The sequence below is a fragment of the Procambarus clarkii genome, chromosome 50, assembly GCF_040958095.1.
Source record: "Procambarus clarkii isolate CNS0578487 chromosome 50, FALCON_Pclarkii_2.0, whole genome shotgun sequence".
NCBI lineage: Eukaryota > Metazoa > Arthropoda > Malacostraca > Decapoda > Cambaridae > Procambarus > Procambarus clarkii.
In genome coordinates, this window is record NC_091199.1 from 20178120 (window position 1) to 20202443 (window position 24324).

At 41.8% G+C, this 24324-nt stretch overlaps 1 protein-coding gene across 1 annotated transcript in view; it reads left to right on the plus strand.

Moving 5' to 3' along the window:
* Positions 1–24324, plus strand: part of LOC138351522 (golgin subfamily A member 6-like protein 4) — a 153435-nt gene that overhangs the window by 2815 nt on the left and 126296 nt on the right. Inside the window, exon 2 of the mRNA XM_069303333.1 lies at positions 7700–7741. Coding sequence (XP_069159434.1) covers positions 7700–7741 — 42 coding nt within the window. The remainder of the gene's footprint in view (positions 1–7699; positions 7742–24324) is intronic.

Here is a 24324-nt window from a genome sequence, read left to right on the forward strand (position 1 = left end):
ATTTGCATATTTTCTCTATATTCACTGTGTTCTTCGTATTCTCATCCGTGTTCACTCCATGTTCTTCAAATGTTCACAGTCCCATTCATTCGTTCGTTCGTCAGAGAAACTTTCAAAACATCTTTGTTCATCAAACTTGTTTTCAAAGTCATCAAAGTTAATCTAAGACATCTTCTTTCATCAAAGATATTTTCAGAGACATCTAAAGTTATTCTCAGAGCTATCAAACTTGTTCTCAGAGTCATCAAATGTTATTCTCGAAGTCATCAAAGATATTTTCAGAGACATCTAAAGTTAATTTCTATGTTATAAAAGTTATTCTCAGAGACATCTAAAGTTAATCTTGCTCATCAAAGTTGTTCTCTAAGACATAAAAGTTATTCTCAGAGTCATCAAAGTGATCTCTAATTCACCTTCGTTCTCCCAAAGTTGTTCTCTAAGACACCTTCGTTCATCAAAGAAACTCTCCTTCTTCCATCATGATATTCTTTAAGACATCTTCAGTCATAAAATTTCTCTCCAAAATGTAACTAGTTCAGCTTTTCATACCAAACCTGCTTTTCTGTTAAAACATATTTTCTTCGATGCTTTACCCTAAAACTGTTCTCTGAACTACACTGTTCAAACCTACGTAACCTATTCTCTCCACCCAATGTTACTTAGTTAACGTAACGTTCCTAAACCTAACTTTACCTATCCTAACATAACTTACCTTACCTTATCTATCTTACCTAACTTTACCTATCTTACCTAACTTAACCTGCATAACCTAACTTTACCTATGTTACCTTACCTTACCTATCTTACCTAACCTAACCTAACCTAACCTAACCTAACCTAACCTAACCTAACCTTTACCTAACTTAATCTTACATTCCCAAACTGATGTATCCTAACTTATCTAGTTAAACCAGACATGATCTAACTTACATAAGTATTCCTTCTTGTCTTTTGTGTTTCGTCAATCATTGTCTCATATTCATTTACTCATTTCATTAGTTAATTTCTCAAATGGTCACTTATGCATATCAAGTGCTGTTTGTTAGAGATTGGATATTTAAGCATTTCAAAGAATATTTGTTATATATGAGCATTTACTCATTTCAAGGGATAATTTCTCAAATGGACGTTTTTGCATTTCAAGTGTTATTTGTTTAAGATTGGGTGTTTAACCATTTCAAAGGATTTTTGTTATATATGGGAACTTACTCGTTTCAAGGGCTAATTTCTCAAATGGTCATTTTTGCAGATCAAGGGTTATTTGTTAAAGTTCATCAAGTTGCTCATAAGTTGTATTTATTATGTTTGTTATCATATGTTCTTATTCCCCAACCCCTTAACCTAACCTCTTGTAATCTTAGTGTATTTGGTAGGTTCTATCATATGTTCTAGGCTGGAAGGGCCTAAGGTAAATAAAGGTGACGCGAGAGATTGTGAGGTAAGGGGGGGAGGGAGGGGGTGTGAGGTACGAGACATCAAAACCCTGGCTCCTACACGGAATTTTCTAAATTTACATGAAAACTATGGCTTACATAGACGATTTTTGTAAGTTGAAAACAGGTAAAATATATCCGTAGAGTTCTCCTGAAAACCCTAAAGCGCTACACACGATATTTGAATTTCTCCCATAAGGCCTTTAACAAACTTCTAAGTCTCGGAAATTATTTTTCTCATAAGAATTCCATACTTCTAAAATCTCGGAAATTACTTACTCATAAGAAATCCTTAATCCCAAATCTGTGAGTCCCCAAATTCACCTGAAACTCCCCAAGCGCTACACGGGATTTTGCAAATTTACCTGAAAACCCCCAAGCGCTACAGGGGATTTTTTCCCCCAGAAAAAAAAATCCTCTGTGGCGCTTACACCTCACAGGGGTCCTCTGGCCAAAAAAAAAAAGTTACCTGTGGCGCTTACACCCCACAGGGGTCCTCTGGCCAAAAAAAAAAATGACCTGTGGCGTGTCAACCCTACTACTCACACCATATGGAACCGGTACACACCACAAGGCACCAGTACACACCATAAGACACCAATACACACCATAAGGCACCAGTACATACCATAAGACACCAATACACACCATAATGCACCAGTACATACCATAAGGCACCAGTACACACCATAAGGCACCAGTACACACCATAAGGAACCGGTACACACCATAAGGTACGAGTACACACTATAAGGCACCAGTACACACCATAAGGCACCAGTACACACAATAAGGTACAAGTACACTCCATAAGACACCAGTACACACCATAATGCACCAGTACACACAATAAGGTACAAGTACACTCCATAAGACACCAGTACACACCATAATGCACCAGTACGCACCATAAGGCACCAGTACACACCATAAGGCACCAGTACACACCATAAGGCACCAGTACACACCATAAGGCACCAGTACACTCTATAAGGCACCAGTACACATCATAAGGCACCAGTACACTCCATAAGGCACCAATACACAACGTAAGGCAGCAGTACACTCCATAATGCACCAGTACACACCATAAGGCACCAGTATACACCATAAGGCACCAGTACACACTCCATAAGGCACCGGTATACACATCATAAGTCACCAGTACACTCCATAAGGCACCAGTACACACCGTAAGGCACCAGTACACACCATAATGCACCAGTACACAGTATAAGGCACCAGTACACACCATTAGGCACCAATACACACCATAAGGCACCAGTACACACCATAATGCACCAGTACACAGTATAAGGCACCAGTACACACCATTAGGCACCAATACACATCATAAGGCACCAGTACGCACCATAATGCACCAGTATCCACCATAATGCACTAGTACACACACCATAAGGCACCAGTACACACCATAAGGCACCAGTACACACAAAGAGGCACCAGTACACACTATAGGGCACCAGTACACACCATAAGGCACCAATACACACCAAAATGCACCAGTACACACACCATAAGGCTCCAGTACACACGATAAAGCACCAGTACACACCATAAGGCTCCAGTACACATAATACAGTACCAGTACACACCATAAGGCACCAGTACCAATACACACAATAAGGCACCAGTACACAACATAAAGTACCAATATACACAATAGGGCACCAGTACCAGTATACACCATAAGGAACAAGTACACACTATAAGGCACCAGTACACACCATAAGGCACCAGTACACACTATAAGGCACCAGTACACACTATAAGGCACCAGTACACACTATAAGGCACCAGTACACATTATAAGGCACCAGTACACAATATAAGGCACAAGTACACACTATAAGGCACCAGTACACACCATAAAGCACCAGTACACACTATAAGGCACCAGTACACACTATAAGGCACCAGTACACACAATAAGGCACCAGTACACGCCATAAGGCACCAGTACACACCATAAGGCACCAGTACACACCATAAGGTACCAGTACACACCATTAGGTACCAGTACACACCATAAGGCACCAGTACACACCTTAAAGCAACAGTACACACCATAAGGCACCAGTACACACCATAAGGCTCCAGTACACACCATAAGGCTCCAGTACACACCATAAGGCACCAGTACACACCATAAGGCACCAGTACATACCATAAGGCACCAATACACACCATAAGGCACCAGTACACACCATAAGGCACCAGTACACACCATAAGGCACCAATACACACCATAAGGCACCAGTACATACCATAAGGCCCCAATACACACCATAAGGCACCAATACACACCATAAGGCACCAGTACATACCATAAGGCACCAATACACACCATAAGGCACCAATACACACCATAAGGCACCAGTACATACCATAAGACACCAATACACACCATAATGCACCAGTACATACCATAAGGCACCAGTACACACCATAAGGCACCAGTACACACCATAAGGAACCGGTACACACCATAAGGTACGAGTACACACAATAAGGTACAAGTACACTCCATAAGACACCAGTACACACCCTAATGCACCAGTACACACAATAAGGTACAAGTACTCTCCATAAGACACCAGTACACACCATAATGCACCAGAACACACCATAAGGCACCAGTACACACCATAAAGCACCAATACACACCATAAGGCACCAGTACACTCCATAATGCACCAGTACACACTCCATAAGGCACCGGTATACACCATAAGGCACCAGTACACACTCCATAAGGCACCGGTATACTCATCATAAGTCACCAGTACACTCCATAAGGCACCAGTACACACCATAAGGCACCAGTACACACCATAAGGCACCAGTACACACCATAAGGCTCCAGTACACACTATAAAATACCAGTACACACCATAAGGCACCAGTACACACCATAAGGCACCAGTACACACCTTAAAGTACCAGTATACACCATAAGGCACCTGCACCAGTACACACCATAAGGCACAAGTACACACTATAAGGCCCCAGTACACACTATAAGGCACCTGTACACAATATAAGGCACAAGTACCCATTATAAGGCACCAGTACACACCATAAGGCACCAGTTCACACTATAAGGCACCAGTACACAGTATAAGGCACCAATACACACCATAAGGCACCAGTACACACCATAAGGCACAAGTACACACCATAAGGCACCTGTACACACTATAAGGCACCAGTACACACCATTAGGCACTAGTACACACCATAAGACACCAGTACACACCGTAAGGCACCAGTACACACCATAATGCACCAGTACACAGTATAAGGCAGCAGTACACACCATTAGGCACCAATACACACCATAAGGCACCAGTACACACCATAATGCACCAGTACACAGTATAAGGCACCAGTACACACCATTAGGCACCAATACACACCATAAGGTACCAGTACACTTATAAGGTACCAGTACACTCCATAAGGTACCAGAACACACCATAAGGCACCAGTACACACCATAAGGCACCAGTACACACCATAAGGCACCAGTACACACCATAAGGCACCAGTACACTCCATAAGGTACCAGAACACACCATAAGGCACCAGTACACTCCATAAGGCACCAGTACACACCATAAGGCACCAGTACACACCATAAGGCACCAGTACACACCATAAGGCACCAGTACTCACCATAAGACACCAGTACACACTATAAGGCACCAGTACACACCATAAGGCACCAGTACACACCATTAGGTACCAGTACACACCATAAGGCACCAGTACTCACCATAAGACACCAGTACACACCATAAGGCACTAGTACACACCATAAGGCACCAGTACACACCATAAGGCACCAGTACACACCATAATGCATCAGTACCCACCATAAGGCACCAGTACACACCATAAGGCACCAGTACACACCATAAGGCACCAGTACACACCATAAGGCACCAGTACACTCCATAAGTCACCAGTACACACCGTAAGGCACCAGTACACACCATAATGCACCAGTACACAGTATAAGGCACCAGTACACACCATTAGGCACCAATACACACCATAAGGCACCAGCACACACCATAATGCACCAGTACACAGTATAAGGCACCAGTACACACCATTAGGCACCAATACACACCATAAGGCACCAGTACGCACCATAATGCACCAGTACACACCATAATGCACTAGTACACACACCATAAGGCACCAGTACACACCATAAGGCACCAGTACACACAAAAAGGCACCAGTACACACTATAGGGCACCAGTACACACCATAAGGCACCAATACACACCATAATGCACCAGTACACACACCATAAGGCTCCAGTACACACGATAAAGCACCAGTACACACCATAAGGCTCCAGTACACATAATACAGTACCAGTACACACCATAAGGCATCAGTACCAATACACACAATAAGGCACCAGTACACAACATAAAGTACCAATATACACAATAAGGCACCAGTACCAGTATACACCATAATGAACAAGTACACACTATAAGGCACCAGTACACACTATAAGGCACCAGTACACACTATAAGGCACCAGTACACAACATAAAGTACCAATATACACAATAAGGCACCAGTACCAGTATACACCATAATGAACAAGTACACACTATAAAGCACCAGTACACACCATAAAGCACCAGTACACACTATAAGGCACCAGTACACACTACAAGGCACCAGTACACACCATAAGGCACCAATACACACCATAAGGCACCAGTACATACCATAAGGCACCAATACACACCATATGGCACCAATACACACCATAAGGCACCAGTACATACCATAAGACACCAATACACACCATAATGCACCAGTACATACCATAAGGCACCAATACACACCATAAGGCACCAGTACACACCATAAGGCACAAGTACACACCATAAGGCACCAGTACGCACTATAAGGCACCAGTACACACCATTAGGCACTAGTACACACCATAAGACACCAGTACACACCATAAGGCACCAGTACACACCATAAGGCACCAGTACGCACCATAAGGCACCAGTACACACTATAAGGCACCAGTTCACACTATAAGGCACCAGTACACACCATAAGGCACCAATACACACTATATGGCACAAGTACACACTATAAGCCTACCAGTACACACTATAAGGCACCAGTACACACCATAAGGCACCAGTACACACCATAAGGCACCAGTACACTCCATAAGGTACCAGAACACACCATAAGGCACCAGTACACACCATAAGGCACCAGTACACACCATAAGGCACCAGTACACACCATAAGGCACCAGTACACACCATAAGGCACCAGTACTCACCATAAGACACCAGTACACACTATAAGGCACTAGTACACACCATAAGGCACCAGTACACACCATTAGGTACCAGTACACACCATAAGGCACCAGTACTCACCATAAGACACCAGTACACACCATAAGGCACTAGTACACACCATAAGGCACCAGTACTCACCATAAGACACCAGTATACACCAGGACACACCATAAGGCACAAATACACACCATAAGGCACCAGTACACACCATAAGGCACCAGTACACACCATAATGCATCAGTACCCACCATAAGGCACCAGTACACACCATAAGGCACCAGTACACACCATAAGGCACCAGTACACACCATAAGGCACCAGTACACTCCATAAGGCACCAGTACACACCATAAGGCACCAGTACACACCATAATGCATCAGTACCCATCATAAGGCACCAGTACACACCATAAGGCACCAGTACACACCATAAGGCACCAGTACACACCATAAGGCACCAGTACACACCATAATGCATCAGTACCCACCATAAGGCACCAGTACACACCATAAGGCACCAGTACACACCATAAGACACCAGTACACATCATAAGACACCAGTACACATCATAAGACACCAGAACACACCATAAGGCTCCAGTACACTCCATCAGGTACCAGAATACACCATGAGGCACCAGTACACTCCATAAGGCACCAGTACACACCATAAGGTACCAGTACACACCATAAGGCTCCAGTACACTCCATAAGGTACCAGAATACACCATAAGGCACCAGTACACACCATGAGGTACCAGTACACACCATAAGGCACCAGTACACACCATAAGGCACTAGTACACAATGTAATCTCTAGTGCTGAACACATCATAGAAACACTTGTAAGGATACGATCATAATGATGGCAACTGTTTACAGATGTGAGAAGTATGCTGATGGTGATAGCCAACATGACTGAAGGTAAGGAGTCATTTATAGAGTAGACTTGTCGATGTTGCTTTGTCTGTCAGTTTCCTCACTCGATTCATGTCTGTTTGACTTCACTCAAGATTTTAGGCACAGAGTACAGAAAAGTGCACTCTGTACCTTATGTGTACCTGTTGAACACTTTTGTTCTACACTAAAGTTTACAACAATAATTTTTGTTAAAATACTATTCTCTTGTTCCTGGCGCCATTATGTCGCCAATTTGTTAAAGAATCTTGGGAATGAACTATTCAGTCTTGTCGCCTTCAGCATCAAGTACAGCCTGTCATCCACAGAAGATAGTACCTATAGCGACTATGGATTGACGAAAATAGTACCTATAACCACTAATGATGGACGAGAAAATTACCAATACTTACAGTGGATGGACGAGTATAGTACCTATAGTTACTATGAATGGACGAGCAAACTACCAATACTTACTATTGATGGACGAGCATTGTACCAATAGTTACTATAAATGGACGAGTATAGTACCTATAGTCACTATAGATGGACAAGCATAGTATTTTAGTCACTATGGACGGACACATATAGTAACTATAATAACAATGGATGAACGAGCATAGTTCCAATAGTCACTATGCATGGACGTGCATAGTACCAATAGTAACTATGGATGGACGTGCATAGTACCAAAAGTCACTATAGACGGACAGGCATAGTACTTATAGTCACTATGGATGGACGAGCATAGTACTTATAATCACTATGGATGGACATATATTGTAACTATAATCACTATAGATGAACGAGCACAGTTCCTATAGTCACTATGGATGGACGAGCATAGTACCTATAATTACTATGCATAGTATGTATAGTCACTATGAATGAACGAGCATAATACCTATATTCACTATATATGAACAAGCATAATATCTACTGTCATTCTAGATGGACGAGCATAGTACCTATAGTCTCTATTGATGCACGTATATAGTAACGATAGTCACTATGAGTTGACGGACATAGTACCTATAATCACTACGGATGGACGAGCATAGTACCTATAATCACTATGGATGGACGAGCAAAGAACCTATAGTCACTATGGATGGACATATATAGTAAATATGGTACCAATGGATGAACGCGCAGTGTATCTATAGTCTCTATAGATGTACAAGAATAGTGCTTATAGTTACAATGGATGGACGTGCATTGTACCTATAGTCACTATGGATAGACGAGCATAGTACCTATAGTCACTATAGATGGACGAGCATAGTACCTATAGTCATTATGGATGGACGAGCATAGTACCTATAGTCACGATAGATGGACGAGCATAGTACCTATAGTCATTATTGATGGACGAGCATAGTACCTATGTTCACTATGCATTAACAAACATAGTGTGGGAAAACTTGACTCATATAATTCATTTAAATTGATGCTAGATTTCGATAGCGGCGAAGGACCACCACTTTTTAAAGGAAAAGTTGGAACTGGGTAGAGCATGTGGTTTACTATTAAATCCATGAACTAGTGTCCTATGGATATTATTGATAATTATTATCTTGAATATTAAAGGGACTGTAATTTATGAATCAAATGTTCTCACCCAAAATGGGGGGTTATATGTCAAAAGACTATTGTATTCCTGACATCATTTCAGTGTGGTTCGTTCACTGAAGTAAATCATATAAGTAATTGCAAGTTGGGCAATAATAATTAGAATCGAATTGACCTCAAGATACTTCGATAGACAAGTATTACTACCAGTGGTTAGTAACATGAATCTCAATAGGAGATCATTAAAATGTCTACGTTAATAGTATCTACATTAATTTATACAGCTTAGCTGTGAATTGCGAGAGATGTAAAGTTAACTGCCACACTCCTGACGACGTATTGCGTCTGACAAAATTGTTGCCTGAAGGTGGGACAGCCTAGTACCTCGCTTGACGCGGACCCGGTTGCTGCAAGGCAAGTAGACTAGAGAACCTTTCTACTTGACTATTAATAATACATCCTAATTAAAGGAAATATTCCTACTGAATATAGCAATCAGTGTAGAATTTATCTACAGGTATTAATGCAATATTGATTCCTATATAAATTAGGAATATTGTTAAAGCGACGTACTGGGGTTTTGTTTTAATTGATTGGCCTAACGACAACTAGTCTAAATGTTAAATGTGTACACAGTATAACAAATAGAAAAAAATTATAGTTGCCGAGCCGCGTGTCCGTTTATGGCGAGAAACACGCAATCCTTCGTCTTCAGCTGCTGTGTGAAGGACATTGACTTCGGATTTGTTATCACTCTGATTCCAGGACACGGCTATTGCCTGTCAATTTAATGTTGAAACGCTCTTGTGATTGTAAGAACGAATAATTAAACTAAGCAAATGCTTTACTATTGCGTTGTCTCTCTCGCACGCTGCTAATATGGCGTCACTCGTCGGAGTCGGGCAGCAAGCACGTCGCTCTCCTTCCTCCCAGGCTGTGCTACGCATGCACAGCCCGCTCAAAGTATTCTCGAGCTTAAAGTATTTTATTTTTACTTGCAATTAATTCGGAAGGAAAGGACTGGTGACAAGTGCTTATGTCACTAAGTAATGCATTAACATGCAATAAATTTTGCACAATTCAGGTCAGCTTATTAAGACTCCATAGAGAAATATCATATAAATTGCTTTACTTTGCAATATTTTCTACTATAGTTGTTAATACACCTAAATGAACGAATTAAGTATGTAATAATTTGTTACGTAAATAATCAACTTATTATATGATTATCCTTAGTAATGGAACGTAATTAACTAAACTTGTTTTAGATGCAACTAAATGTGGAGAGATTAATGTTTTAGCCTGTAGCTACCTCCCGGCGTCATTGAGACTGTGGGAAGAATTTGGCAAATATTGCGTCGCAATAGAAACATTAATTGAATTAGTTCTACATAATAGTAGAGTTAGTAATTACTATGGTTAATACAATAATGATGTATGGTAATACAAGAAATGGTGTATTAGTGTTGGAAAATTTCCAACACATAGTACCTATATTCACTATGCATGAACAAGCATAGAACCTATATGCCCTATGCATGAACAAGCATAGTACGTATAGTCACTATGGATTGACAAATATAGTTCCTATAGTCACTATGGATGGACGTGCATAGTACCTATAGTCACTATAGATGGATATACATTGTACCTATAGTCACTATGGCTGGACGAACATAGTACCTATTGTCACTATGGAAGGACGAGCATTGTAATAATTGTCACTCTTGATGGACGTGCATAGTACCTATGCTCAAAATGAATGAATATACTCAGTACCTATAGTCACTATAGATGGAGGAGCATAGTACCTATATTCAATATGAATGGATGAGCATAGAAACTATAGTTACTCTGGATGGACGAAAATAGTTCTTATAGTCATTATGGATGGACGAGCATAGTTCTTATAGTCAATATGGATGAACAAGCATAGTACCTATATGCACTATGCATGAACAAGCATAGTACCTATAGCCACTATGGATGGACGAGCAAAGTATCTATAGTCTCTATGGATGGACGAGCAAAGTACCTATAGTCCTTATATATGGACTTATATAGAACCAATATTCACTATGGATAGACGAGAATACTACCTATTGTCACTATGGATGGTCATATATAGTACGTATAGTCACTATGAATGGACGTGCATAGTATGCATAGTCACTATGAATAGACATATATAGTACCTATAGTCACAATGGATGGATGAGCATGCTACCTATAGTCATTATGGATGGACATGTATAGTACCTATAGTTAATACTGATTTCAGGACGTATATAGTAACTACAGTCACTATGGATTGACTAGCATAGTATCTATAGTTACTATGGATGGATGAGCATAGTACCTATAGTCACTATGGATTGTCGTACATAATATATATAGTTACTATGGAGGGACGAGTATTATACCTATACTCATTATGGATGGACGAACATAGTACCTATAGTCATTATGGATGGACGAGTATAGTACCTATAGTTATTTTGGATGGACGAACATAGTACCTATAGTCACTATGAATGGATGAGCATAGAACCTATTGTTACTATGGATGGACAATCATAGTACCTATAGTCACTGTGGATGGACGAGTGTTGTACCTATAGTCATTATAGATGGACGAGCATAGTACCTATAGTCACTATGGATGGACGAACATAGTACCTATAGTCACTATGGATGGACGAGCATAGTATGTTGACCAGACCACACACTAGAAATGGAAGGGACGACGACGTTTCGGTCCGTCCTGGACCATTCTCAAGTCGATTGATCATGGGCCTACAGGTCTATTCCATTTTCCATTCTCAAGTCGATTTTCGACGAGCATAGTACCTATAGTCACTATTAGTGGACGAGCATGGTACCAATAGTTACTATGGATGGTCTTATATAGTACCTATAATCACTATTGATGGACGTATATAGTACCTATAGTCACTATGGATGGACGATCCTAGTACCTATAGTCATTATGGATGGACGAGCATTGTACCTATAGTCATTATGGATGGACGAGCATAGTTCCTATAGTAAGAACATAAGAACAAAGGTAACTGCAGTAGGCCTATTGGCCCATACGATGCAGCTCCTAACTATAACCACCCAATCCCACTCATATACTTGTCCAACCCACGCTTGAAACAATCGAGGGACCCCACCTCCACCATGTTACGCGGCAATTGGTTCCACAAATCAACAACCCTGTTACTGAACCAGTATTTACCCAAGTCTTTCCTAAATCTAAACTTATCCAATTTATACCCATTGTTTCGTGTTCTGTCTTGTGTTGATATTTTTAATACCCTATTAATATCCCCCCTGTTATGTCCATTCATCCACTTGTAAACCTCTATCATGTCACCACTAACTCTTTGCCTTTCTAGTGAATGTAACTTAAGCTTTGTTAATCTTTCTTCATATGAAAGATTTCTAATTTGGAGGAATTAACTTAGTCATCCTACATTGGACACGTTCAAGTGAATTTATATCCATTCTATAATACAGCGACCAAAACTGAACTGCATAATCTAAATGGGGCCTAACCAGAGCAAGATAAAGCTTAAGAACCACACCGGGAGTCTTGTTATTAACGCTTCGATTAATAAAACCCAGTGTCCTATTCGCCTTATTACGAACATTCATGCATTGATACTTTTGTTTTAAATTCTTACTAATCATAACTCCCAGATCCCTTTCGCAATCTGACTTCACAATCTCAACACCATCTAGCTCGTATCTTGTAACTCTATCATCATTACCTAGCCTCAGAACTTTACATTTATCAGCATTAAACTGCATTTGCCAATCCTTTGACCATTTCAAAAACCTATCTAGATCAACTTGAAGTGATAGTGAGTCCTCCTCCGAATTAATTTCCCTACCGATTTTCGTATCATCGGCAAATTTGCAAATGTTGCTACTCAAACCCGAATCTAAATCATTTATATATATTATAAACAACAGAGGTCCCAGGACAGAGCCTTGAGGTACTCCACTAACAACATTATCCCAGTCTGACTTAACCCCATTTATACTAACTCTCTGTTTCCTTTGGAATAGCCATGCCCTAATCCAAGTTAATATAGCACCCCCAATACCATGAGCTTCTATTTTTTTTAATTAGTCTTTCATGTGGCACTGTATCAAAAGCTTTGCTAAAGTCAAGGTACACAACATCACAATCCTTACCACTATCAACTGCCTCAACTATGCTGGAATAAAAAGTTAGCAAATTTGTTAAACATGAACGGCCATTTGTAAAACCATGTTGCGACTCATTTATTAATTTATGTTTTTCAAGATGGAGACGAATTGTATTTGCAATTATTGATTCAAGTAACTTTCCCACAATAGACGTTAGGCTAATTGGCCGATAGTTTGACGCAAGTGATCTATCTCCTTTCTTAAAAATTGGTACCACATTAGCTACCTTTCATGACTCTGGCACTCTGCCTGACTCTATTGATTTATTAAATATGGTAGACAGTGGCTCGGAAAGCTCCTCTTTGCATTCTTTAAGCACCCTGGCAAACACTTCATCCGGCCCTGGGGATTTGTTTGGTTTTAGTTTTTCTAATTGTTTAATTACATCCTCCCTGGTAACTGCTAAACTAGTCCACCTGTCCTCATCCCCACCCACATAGACTTGTTCGGCTGAAGGCATATTGTTAAGTTCTTCTTTAGTAAATACAGATATAAAATATTTGTTAAAAATACTACTCATCTCCTTGTCATTATCCGTTATTTGACCTGTCTCAGATTTTAATGGACCTATCCTTTCCCTAGTCTTAGTTCGATATAACTGAAAAAACCCTTTAGGATTTGACTTTACTTGCTCTGCTTCGCGAACTTCATAGTTTCTTTTTGCTTTCCTAATCTCTTTTTTTTAACATTTCAAACCAGTTGTATGAATTCCTGTTCTAACCTGACTTCCCCATTCTTAATCCTTTTGTACCAAGCTCTCTTTTTACCTATAAGGTTCTTTAAATTATTTGTTATCCACTTTGGGTCATTAGTATTCGATCTATTCAATTTGTATGGTATACTACGTTCCTGTGCTTTGTTTAGAATATTCTTAAATAAGGTATATATTAAATCCACATCGAAATCCCCTTTTACGTCACCTGTCGCTGGGTTCATGTCTCGCTCTAAGACCGGCCCACACCCCATACCCAAGAGTTTCCAATCTATTTGACCCAAAAAATTTCTTAGGCTATTTAAATCAGCTTTTCGAAAATCTGGCACTTTAACAGAATTTTCTCCTACAGGTCTATTCCATTCTATGCTAAATCTGATAACTTTGTGATCACTGTTCCCTAGCTCACTCCCTATTTCGATGTCATTAATTTGTGTTTCCCTGTTAGTTAACACTAAATCTAAAATATTATTTTTCCGCGTTGGTTCCTTAATGTGTTGCGTAAGAAAGCAATCGTCAATTAATTCTAGAAAATCTTCTGCTTCACTATTCCCTGTTTTGTTCACCCAGTTTATTCCACTAAAATTAAAGTCACCCATGACATATACTGTTAGATCTAGATGCTCTAGATATTTCATTCCATAGATGCTTTGCTTCCATTCTGTCTAAATTTGGTGGCCTATATATAGCTCCTATTATAATATTATTTGCTTTTTCGTTTAATTCTATCTAAATAGTTTCTGTGTGTGGCTCAGTTTTGATTCCCTCTTTGAGACTACATTTCAAATTGTCCCTAACATATATGGCTACTCCCCCTCCTCGTCTAATATATCTATCTGTGTGAAAGAGTTTAAATCCATTTATCTGATATTCAGCTAATAGTTCTCTATTTTCTACATTCATCCACGTTTCGGTAAGTGCAATAATATCTATTTTTTCTGTGCAGACAAGAGCATTTAATTCATTAATTTTATTTCTTAGACCTCTACTATTAGTGTAATTGTTATTTTGAGGCCCTTTTCTTTCCCTGATCATTTTGCCAATTCTTTTCTCCCACGAACACATACTTTTATTACCTCCTTCCTCCAAATCAATTCCCATACCACTATCTACTAACAGTTTAAACCCAAACAAACACCTCTAACCACTGGTTCCAATGACAACAGGTACTATGCTTGTCCAGCCATAGTGACTATAGGTACTGTGCATGTCCATCCATAGTTATCTTGAGATGATTTCAGGCTTGTTCGGATATATATATATATATATATATATATATATATATATATATATATATATATATATATATATATATATATATATATATATATATATATATATATATATATAAATGCGAACAAAAATTGTTCGCATTTGTGTTCCTCACGTGTGCCCCACAGAATGAGGTGATTTGGTAAAATGCTATGCCCAAGATTACTATCCGAGTGCCGGCGGTGGGGTGGTTCAAATAGCCTCGGCTATCACCTCATTTTGTCCGGTCGTGATGGTCAAGTGGATTAAGGAGTCTACCTCATCACAAGATGTCTGTCCCTCCCCAGGTTAACCTACTTTCTGAGGTGTTCACCATCTTACAGCAGCCAAAAACTAAGTGAGTATGACCGGTTACTGAAATCAATGCTATAAAAAGCCCTTAACCTCTCTCTTGATGACCTACAGTGGAAACAAGCCTCTCTTCCCATAAGACTTGGGGGCCTCGGAGTTCGAACAGCAATGCAAATCGCTGTTCCAGCCTTCCTGTCCTCCTTATCAGCATCCGACGACCTTGTGAAGGAAATTCTACCTGCCCACTTACATCGGCTGGCAGGTGTACATGATCCCAATTTTACACGCTGTGCCACAGAGTGGGCCTCTCGTGCAGGCCCATCACCTCAACCACCATCCCCAAAAGCCCACAAGCAATCCAGGTGGGATGGCATATTGTAGACCACGTTGCTGCAGAGTGCCTGGGTGCTGCAACAACACAACACGACATTGGTCGCCTCACAGCAGTAGCAGCCCCACATGCAGGGAATTTCCTGTTAGCAACCCCAATGTCGGCAACTGGCACGCGTCTCACACCACACGCCCTCCGAATTGCTGTGGCCCTTCGCCTTGCTGCCCCAATCCACACCAGATATAGGTGTATTTGCGGCGAGGTGGTGGCTGACAGGTACGGCCACCATGGCCTTCTGTGCCAAAGCACAGGGGGATGGCACTCGAGGCACAGTGAAGTTAACGACATCATCAAGAGGAGCCTCACCACAGCTGGATGCCCAGCTGAAAGAGAGCCCCATTACCTAACGCCCCGTAACTCTGATGCTCTTATTGGTCGCCCGGATGGTATCACAGTGAACCCCTGGAAGAATGGCAAGCAGTTGGTATGGGACTACACGTGCGTATCAACCCTGGCTAACACCTACATTAACCTCAGTATTGCACAACCAGGTGGCGCTACCACCCACAGGGAAGCAGCCAAATCCTGTAAGTATAGAGAACTGGATCACCACTACAATTTTGTCCCCATTGCTTCTGAGACACTCGGCGCCTGGGGTAAAAGTGCTACCAGTTTTTTGAAGGAACTGGGTTCTAGGCTCATTGAAACAACAAGGGACCCTAGAGCTGCCAGCTTTGTTTTCCAGCACCTCAGCGTGGCGATACAGAGGGAAAATGCGCACTGCATCCAGGGTTCCTGCCTGCCATCTGAGGAGCTGGAGGAACTCGACAACCTATGATAACCATCTTTGTAACCTATATGTAACTCCTTTTTTGTAACAAGGTTCAAATAAAGCAAATATATATGTGTACATACAAAAGAATGGGGGTGGTAGGAGAAGATAATATTAGTGTTCAGTGAGAGACCACAATGTCTCCTCTGAATACTTTTTATAAGCCAAGTTTTCATGAATTAATTGTTTTTCGACTACCTAACCTACCTAACCTAACCTAACCTAACTTTTTCGGCTACCTAACGTAACCTAACCTATAAAGATAGGTTAGGATAGGTTAGGTAGGGTTGGTTAGGTTCGGTCATATATCAAAAAAGCATTTTTTTACCTGTCACAGGTGTGGCATCTATACTAATGCTCATGAAAGGAATGGTACGGTAAACAACACAGTTCAATTCCAATGGAATGTCACACAAAATAATGAAAACAAAATGAAAATAAATTGAAAACTATGAAAATTCAAATTATCAATGCAATCGGAATCATTGAACTGGAATTGTAACATTTTAGTATGGTGTGTGATGCTCTTACGTGCAACAGATGGCACTGTTTCTTAAAACAAGAAAGTTTTTACCTGTCACAGGTGTGGCATCTATTCTTATACTTACGAAATGAATGGTATGGTAAACAACACCGCTCAGTTCCAACGCAATGTCAAACAAAATAATTAAATCAAAATGAAAATAAATTAAAATTTATGAAAATTCAATTTACTAATGCAATTGGAAACATTGTATATAGTATAGCGTGCATTGCTATTACGTGCAACAGATGTCACTGTTTTTCAAAAAAGCATGTTTTTACATGTCACAGGTGTGGCATCTATATAGTAGGTGTATAAAAACACAGGCATATTCATACTTTCAAATTTTGTGGCAAAATTTGAAAGTAATCGGTGAAGAACTTTCAGAGATTATAGCGTGTGTTGCTCTTACGTCCAACAGATGGCGCTGTTTATCAAAAAACCATGTTATTTCCTGTCACAGGTGAGACATGTATATAATAGGTACATAAAACACTCGCCTATTCGAATGCAACATTGTATCAAAATTTCAAAGCAATTGGTAAAGAGGTTTCGAAGATTTCCCTCACTCGAAAAACACATGAAAAACGCAGTTTAAAAAAAAAAACATGTTTTATCCCGTCTCAGACGTAACATCTATATAGTATTTATATAAAAACTCGCTCGGATGCGAATGGAACGGTGTGAAAATTTCAAAGCAATCGGCGAAGAACTTTCCGAGATTAGCGATTTTGAACAAACGAGCATTTACATTTTAATTTATATAGACAAGCTGTAACCGGCCATGCGTTGCTTTGGCTCAGCAACCACAGCACAACCACAGCAACCTTCACCTGTCTTTCTGTCCTCCCCAACGTTCCCTCTCTCCCATCCCCTCGTTCTCCCAACCATACCCCACTCACCCGTCCCCTCATCTTTCCCACCATCTCCCCCGTCCCTTCGTCCTCCCACCATCCTTCACTTCCCCATCCCCTCGTCCTCCCAAATTCCCCCTGACCCCTCGTCCTCCCCACAATACCTAACTTCCATGTCCCCTTGTCCTCCCCACCATCCCCCCCCTCCCCTGTCTCCTCGTCCTCCCCACCATCCCACACTCCACTGTCCCTTTGTCCTCCACACCATGTTCCATTCCCCCGTCCCCTCGTCCTCCTCACCATACCACACTTCCCCGTCCCCTCGTCCTCTCCACCATTACCACCCCCCTTCCTTGTCCTCTCGTCCTCCCATTCATCCCCCACTTCCCTGTTCCCTTGTCCTTCCCACCATTCTACACTCCCCCGTCCCCTCGTCCTAAACATCCCCCACTCCCTTATCTCCTCCTCCTTCCCCCACCAACGTCCCCTGGTCCTTCCCACTATTCCCCACTCTCATCCTCTCCACCTCCCAACCATTCCCTAATCCCGGCCCCTTGTCTTTCCCATCATTTCCCACTCACTCATCTGGTGCATTCCTAAATAATCTGATGTTCCCATCAGAGAAATGCGAACATCAAATAATCTGATGTTCCTATCACTGAAAAATAAGTAGAATAACGAAATGAAAAAAATAAAAAAAACATGAAAAAAATAAAAAATAAACTATACTCATGCAATGAACAGTATGGTAAATAACACAGCACAATTCCAACGCAAAATCACACAAAGTAACTAAATCAAAATGAAAATAAATCGGAATCTATGAAAATTCAATTTATCAATGCAATTGTAACACTGAAATAGAATCGTAACATATTTATTATAGCATGTGTTGCTATTCCGTGCAACAGATGGCGCTGTTTTAAACAAAAAAATATATATTTTTACCTGTCACAGGTGTGGCATTTATATAATAGATATATAAAAACACACGCATATTCGAATCAAACGTTGTGTCAAAATTTAAAACCAATCGGGGAAGAGGTTTCGAAGATTTCCCTCTCACGAAAAACACAGTTTCTAACAAAAAAAAACATGTTTTCCCGTCTCAGATGTGACGTCTATATAGTATGTGTATAAAATCTCTCTCGGATGCGAATGGAACAAAATTTCAAAGAAATTGGTGAAAACTTTCAGAGATTTTGAACGAACGAACATTTAAATTTTTTTTATATAGATGATGGTAATTACTTAGGTACTAGAACCAGAGCAATTATTAAATACAGTATTGAATATTAACATAAATTTCTCTAATTTAAATGAATAATACACAAGAAGGTTGATAGCAATTTGCTACCATGGACGCCTCAAGCGTCTCTACCAGGAGAAACTAGTTCCCATATCCTAAATGTCTCATCTGCCCTTGTCCCAGCATCATCATCCCTTTAGAAGGATTTTTTTTAGGATATATACAAAAGTCGTTACATTCTTGCACAGCCACTAGTACACGTAGCGTTTTGGGCAAGTCCTTAATCCTAAAGTCCCTGGAATACGACTCCCGCGAAGAATCGTTTTTACAACCAAGTACCAATTTTACTGTTGAGTTAAACAGAGGCTACAGTTAAGGATTTGAACCCAGTAAATCCTCCCCGGCCAGGATACGACCCCATGACAAAGCGCTCGCGGAATGCCAGGCGAGTGTCTTACCACTACACCACGGAGACTGGTGAAACTTCTAAGGTGAAACTCCTTTCTTAATGATTACCTTGGAGGAAGACTCAGATATACAATACTCTCAAAACTAAGTAATACTCTTTCACATAGCATATTAACTAAGATGGAGTCTCGGAGTAGAAGGGGGGGAGAGGAGAGGATGGGGTGGGAGGCTTTATCACTGGTGACCTGGCTTAGATCAGTGTTGCTCGATCAAAGTCAAACCGCTCTGCCTTAGTTCCTTAGCAAAATAGTAGAGCCCCTATCTAAATTAAAAAAAAACATTTTATTATCTCTTTTACATAACATACAAGGAGGGCTCATACCTTTATTATGCAAGTGCAGTCCGTGGATGAACAGTCCCAGGCCATATAAAATACATGTGGCACCCTTGCTTCCACACATAAGCTCTAATCCCCATAGTCCGAACTTTTGCAAGAATTAGGTCAGAAATACACTCTGCCTCCCACCCTAGATTGTCCCCCTGTATACATTATCATACAATCACTACAAGATATATTATCTTCAACTAAACAGCTGAACTGTTACAGTAGAAGGAATTGTGATAGAGGAAGCGGTGGACGAGGAGTGGTGGTGGTAGAGGGAGTGGTGGTAGAGGAAATGGTGGTAGTGTGGGTGGTGGTAGAGGGAGTGGTGGTAGCGGGACTCGTGGTAGTGAGGGGTGGTGGTAGAGGGACTAGTGGTAGAAGCAGTGGTGATAGAGGGAGAGGTGGTAGAAGGAGTGGTGGTAGAGAGAATAGTGGTAGTGTGGGTGGTGGTATAGGGAGTGGTGGTAGTGTGGGTGGTGATAGACGAAAGGATGGTACAGGGAGTGATAGTAGAGGGGGTGGTGGTAGTGTTGTTTGTGGTAGAGTTAGTGGTGGTAGAGGGACACACACACACACACTACCACACACACACTACGACACACACTACCACACCACACCACCACACACACTACCACACACACTACCACACACTACCACACACACTACTACACAACACCACCACATGCACTACCACATAACCACACAGGTGTGCCACTAGACTAGTCCCAGAACTAAGACGCATGAGTTACGAGGAAAGACTGCGGGAAATGCACCTTACGACACTGGAAGACAGAAGAGTAAGGGGAGACTTGATCGCAACCTACAAAATCCTCAGGGGAATCGACCGGATAAACAAGTATAAACTATTCAACACTGGTGGTATGCGAACAAGGGGACACAGGTGGAAACTGAGTACCCACATGAGCCACAGGGATGTTAGAAGGAACTTTTTCAGTGTCAGAGTAGTTAACAGGTGGAAAGCATTAGGCTGTGATGTGGTGGAGGCTGACTCCAAACACAGTTTCAAATGTAGATATGATAGAGCCCAGTAGGCTCAGGAATCTGTACACCAGTTGATTGACAGTTGAGAGGCGGGACCAAAGAACCAAAGCTCAACCCCCGCAAGCACAAATAGGTGAGTACAAATAGGTGGTACACACTACCAAACCACACCACACACTACCACACCTTACCACTACCTCAAACTACCATATCACCACCGCAAACAACCACTACCTCACTACACTACACCACCCCACCGGCTCACCACACTACCACACAACACGACCACACACACCATACCACACTACCACAAAACATTACTACACGACACTATTACACCACACCACCACACCACACCATATTACCACACAACAGGGGCAAAATATCACACCACACTTCCACACAACTCTACCACACTATGACACCACACCACGCCTCCACACAACACTACCCCACCACACTAACCAACCACACTACCCCACCACCAATACCACATCACCACACGATACTACCTCAACACACTTCCACCACCACCACAACTAGTACCCCCCACTACTATCACACAACTACCATACTGTAATTACTGCACGACCCCACCACACTACCACACCACTTCACCATATTACAACACCACACTACCACACCACACCACCAGCCCACTACTATACCATCACTACCACACCACAACCATCAAATATCTACACCAACAATCACCTCCATCAACCACTACTGACACTAACACCACTGTCACCAACCACAACCATTGCCATCAACAACAACTACCACCAACCATCACAACATAAATCACCACTACCAGCAAGCGCATCGACATCAATCACCACTATCACCAACAATAACCATCACTACCACAAACCACAACCATCAACCACAAACCATAACCACCACTAACATCAGAGACAGTTATCCACCTCAAATGCCACCAACCACTACCAACAACCACCACCGCCACCAACCACAACCATTAACCACCACTGCCACCAAACACACCATACCACTGCCACTAACCTCAACTATCAACTACCACTGCCACCAACCATCACAATCATCAACCACCACAATCATCAACCATCATAACCATCAACCACCACTACCACCATCTACCACTACCAGCAACCACAACCATCATCCACCACAGCCATCAACGACCACAGCCGTCAACCACCACATCCATCAACCACCACCTTCTTCAAACACCACAACCATCAACCACTAAAACGAATAACCACTACCACCATCAAGTACCACTTTCATCAACCACCACTTCCATCAACCACTGCTTCGATCAGCCAGCACTTCCATCAACCACTGCTTCCATCAACCACCAATTCAGTCAACCACCACTTTCATGAACCACCAAAATCATCAACCACCACAATCATCAACCACAATAACAATTAACCACCAAAATCATCAACAAACTTCGTCCATCACGACACCTTCCTCTATCACCATACCTTCCTCCACTACCACCAGCACGTCCACTACCACCACCTCCACTACCACCCCTAGCACCTCCACTACCACCACTAGCACCTTCACTACCACCACTACCACCAGCACGTCCACTACCACCACCTCCACTACCACAACCAACATCTCAACTACCACCAACAGCACCACCACTACCACATCACCGCACGATACTACCTCAACACTTCCACAACTACTACCCAACTACTACCACAACTACCACACTGTAATTAATGCAACGACCCCACTACACTACCACACCACTGCACCATATTACCACCAGACCACCAGACCACACCAGATCACCAGACCACCAGACCACACCACATCACCAGACCACCAGATCACATCACATCACCAGACCACCAGATCACATCACATCACCAGACCACCAGACCACACCACATCACCAGACCACCAGATCCCATCACATCACCAAACCACACCACATCACCAGACCACACCACATCACCAGACCACATCACCAGACCACCAGACCACATCACCAGATCCCATCACATCATCAAACCACCAGACCACACCACATCACCAGACCACCAGATCACCAGACCACCAGACCACACCACATCACCAGACCACCAGACCACACCACATCACCAGACCACCAGACCACACCACATCACCAGACCACCAGACCACACCACATCACCAGACCACCAGACCACACCACATCACCAGACCACCAGAACACACCACATCACCAGACCACCACTATATCATCACTATCACGTCACAACCATCAACTATCAACACCAACAATCACTACCATCATGTACTACCATTAACCACTATTGCCACCAACACCACTGCCACAAACCACAGCTATCATTCGCATCAACAACCACTACCACCAACCACATCAACATCAATTACCACTACCATCAAACATAACCACCATTACTACCAACTATAACTACCACTACCTCCAATCACAAATCAACCACAAATGACACTAACCACAACCACCAACAACAATCATAACAACCACTGCCACTAACCTCAATCATTAACTACAAATGCCACCAACCACTTCCTTCAACCACCAGTTCCACCAACCATCACAGTCATCAACCACCAATTATCAAACACAATAACCATCAACCACCACTATGGTCAACCTCCATAACCATCAACCTCCATAACTATCAACCATCACTACCACCATCCACCACTATCAGCAACCAAAACCATCAACCACCACAACAATCAACCACCACAACAATCATCCACCACAACCATCATCCACCACAGCCATCATCCACCACAGCCATCATCCACCACAGCCTTCAACTACCGCATCCATCAACTACCATGACCATTTACCAGCACTTTTAGCAACCACCGTAATCATTAACCACCACAATCATCAACCACCATAATCATTAACCACCACAATCATCAACCACCATAATCATTAACCACCACAATCATCAACCACTATAACCA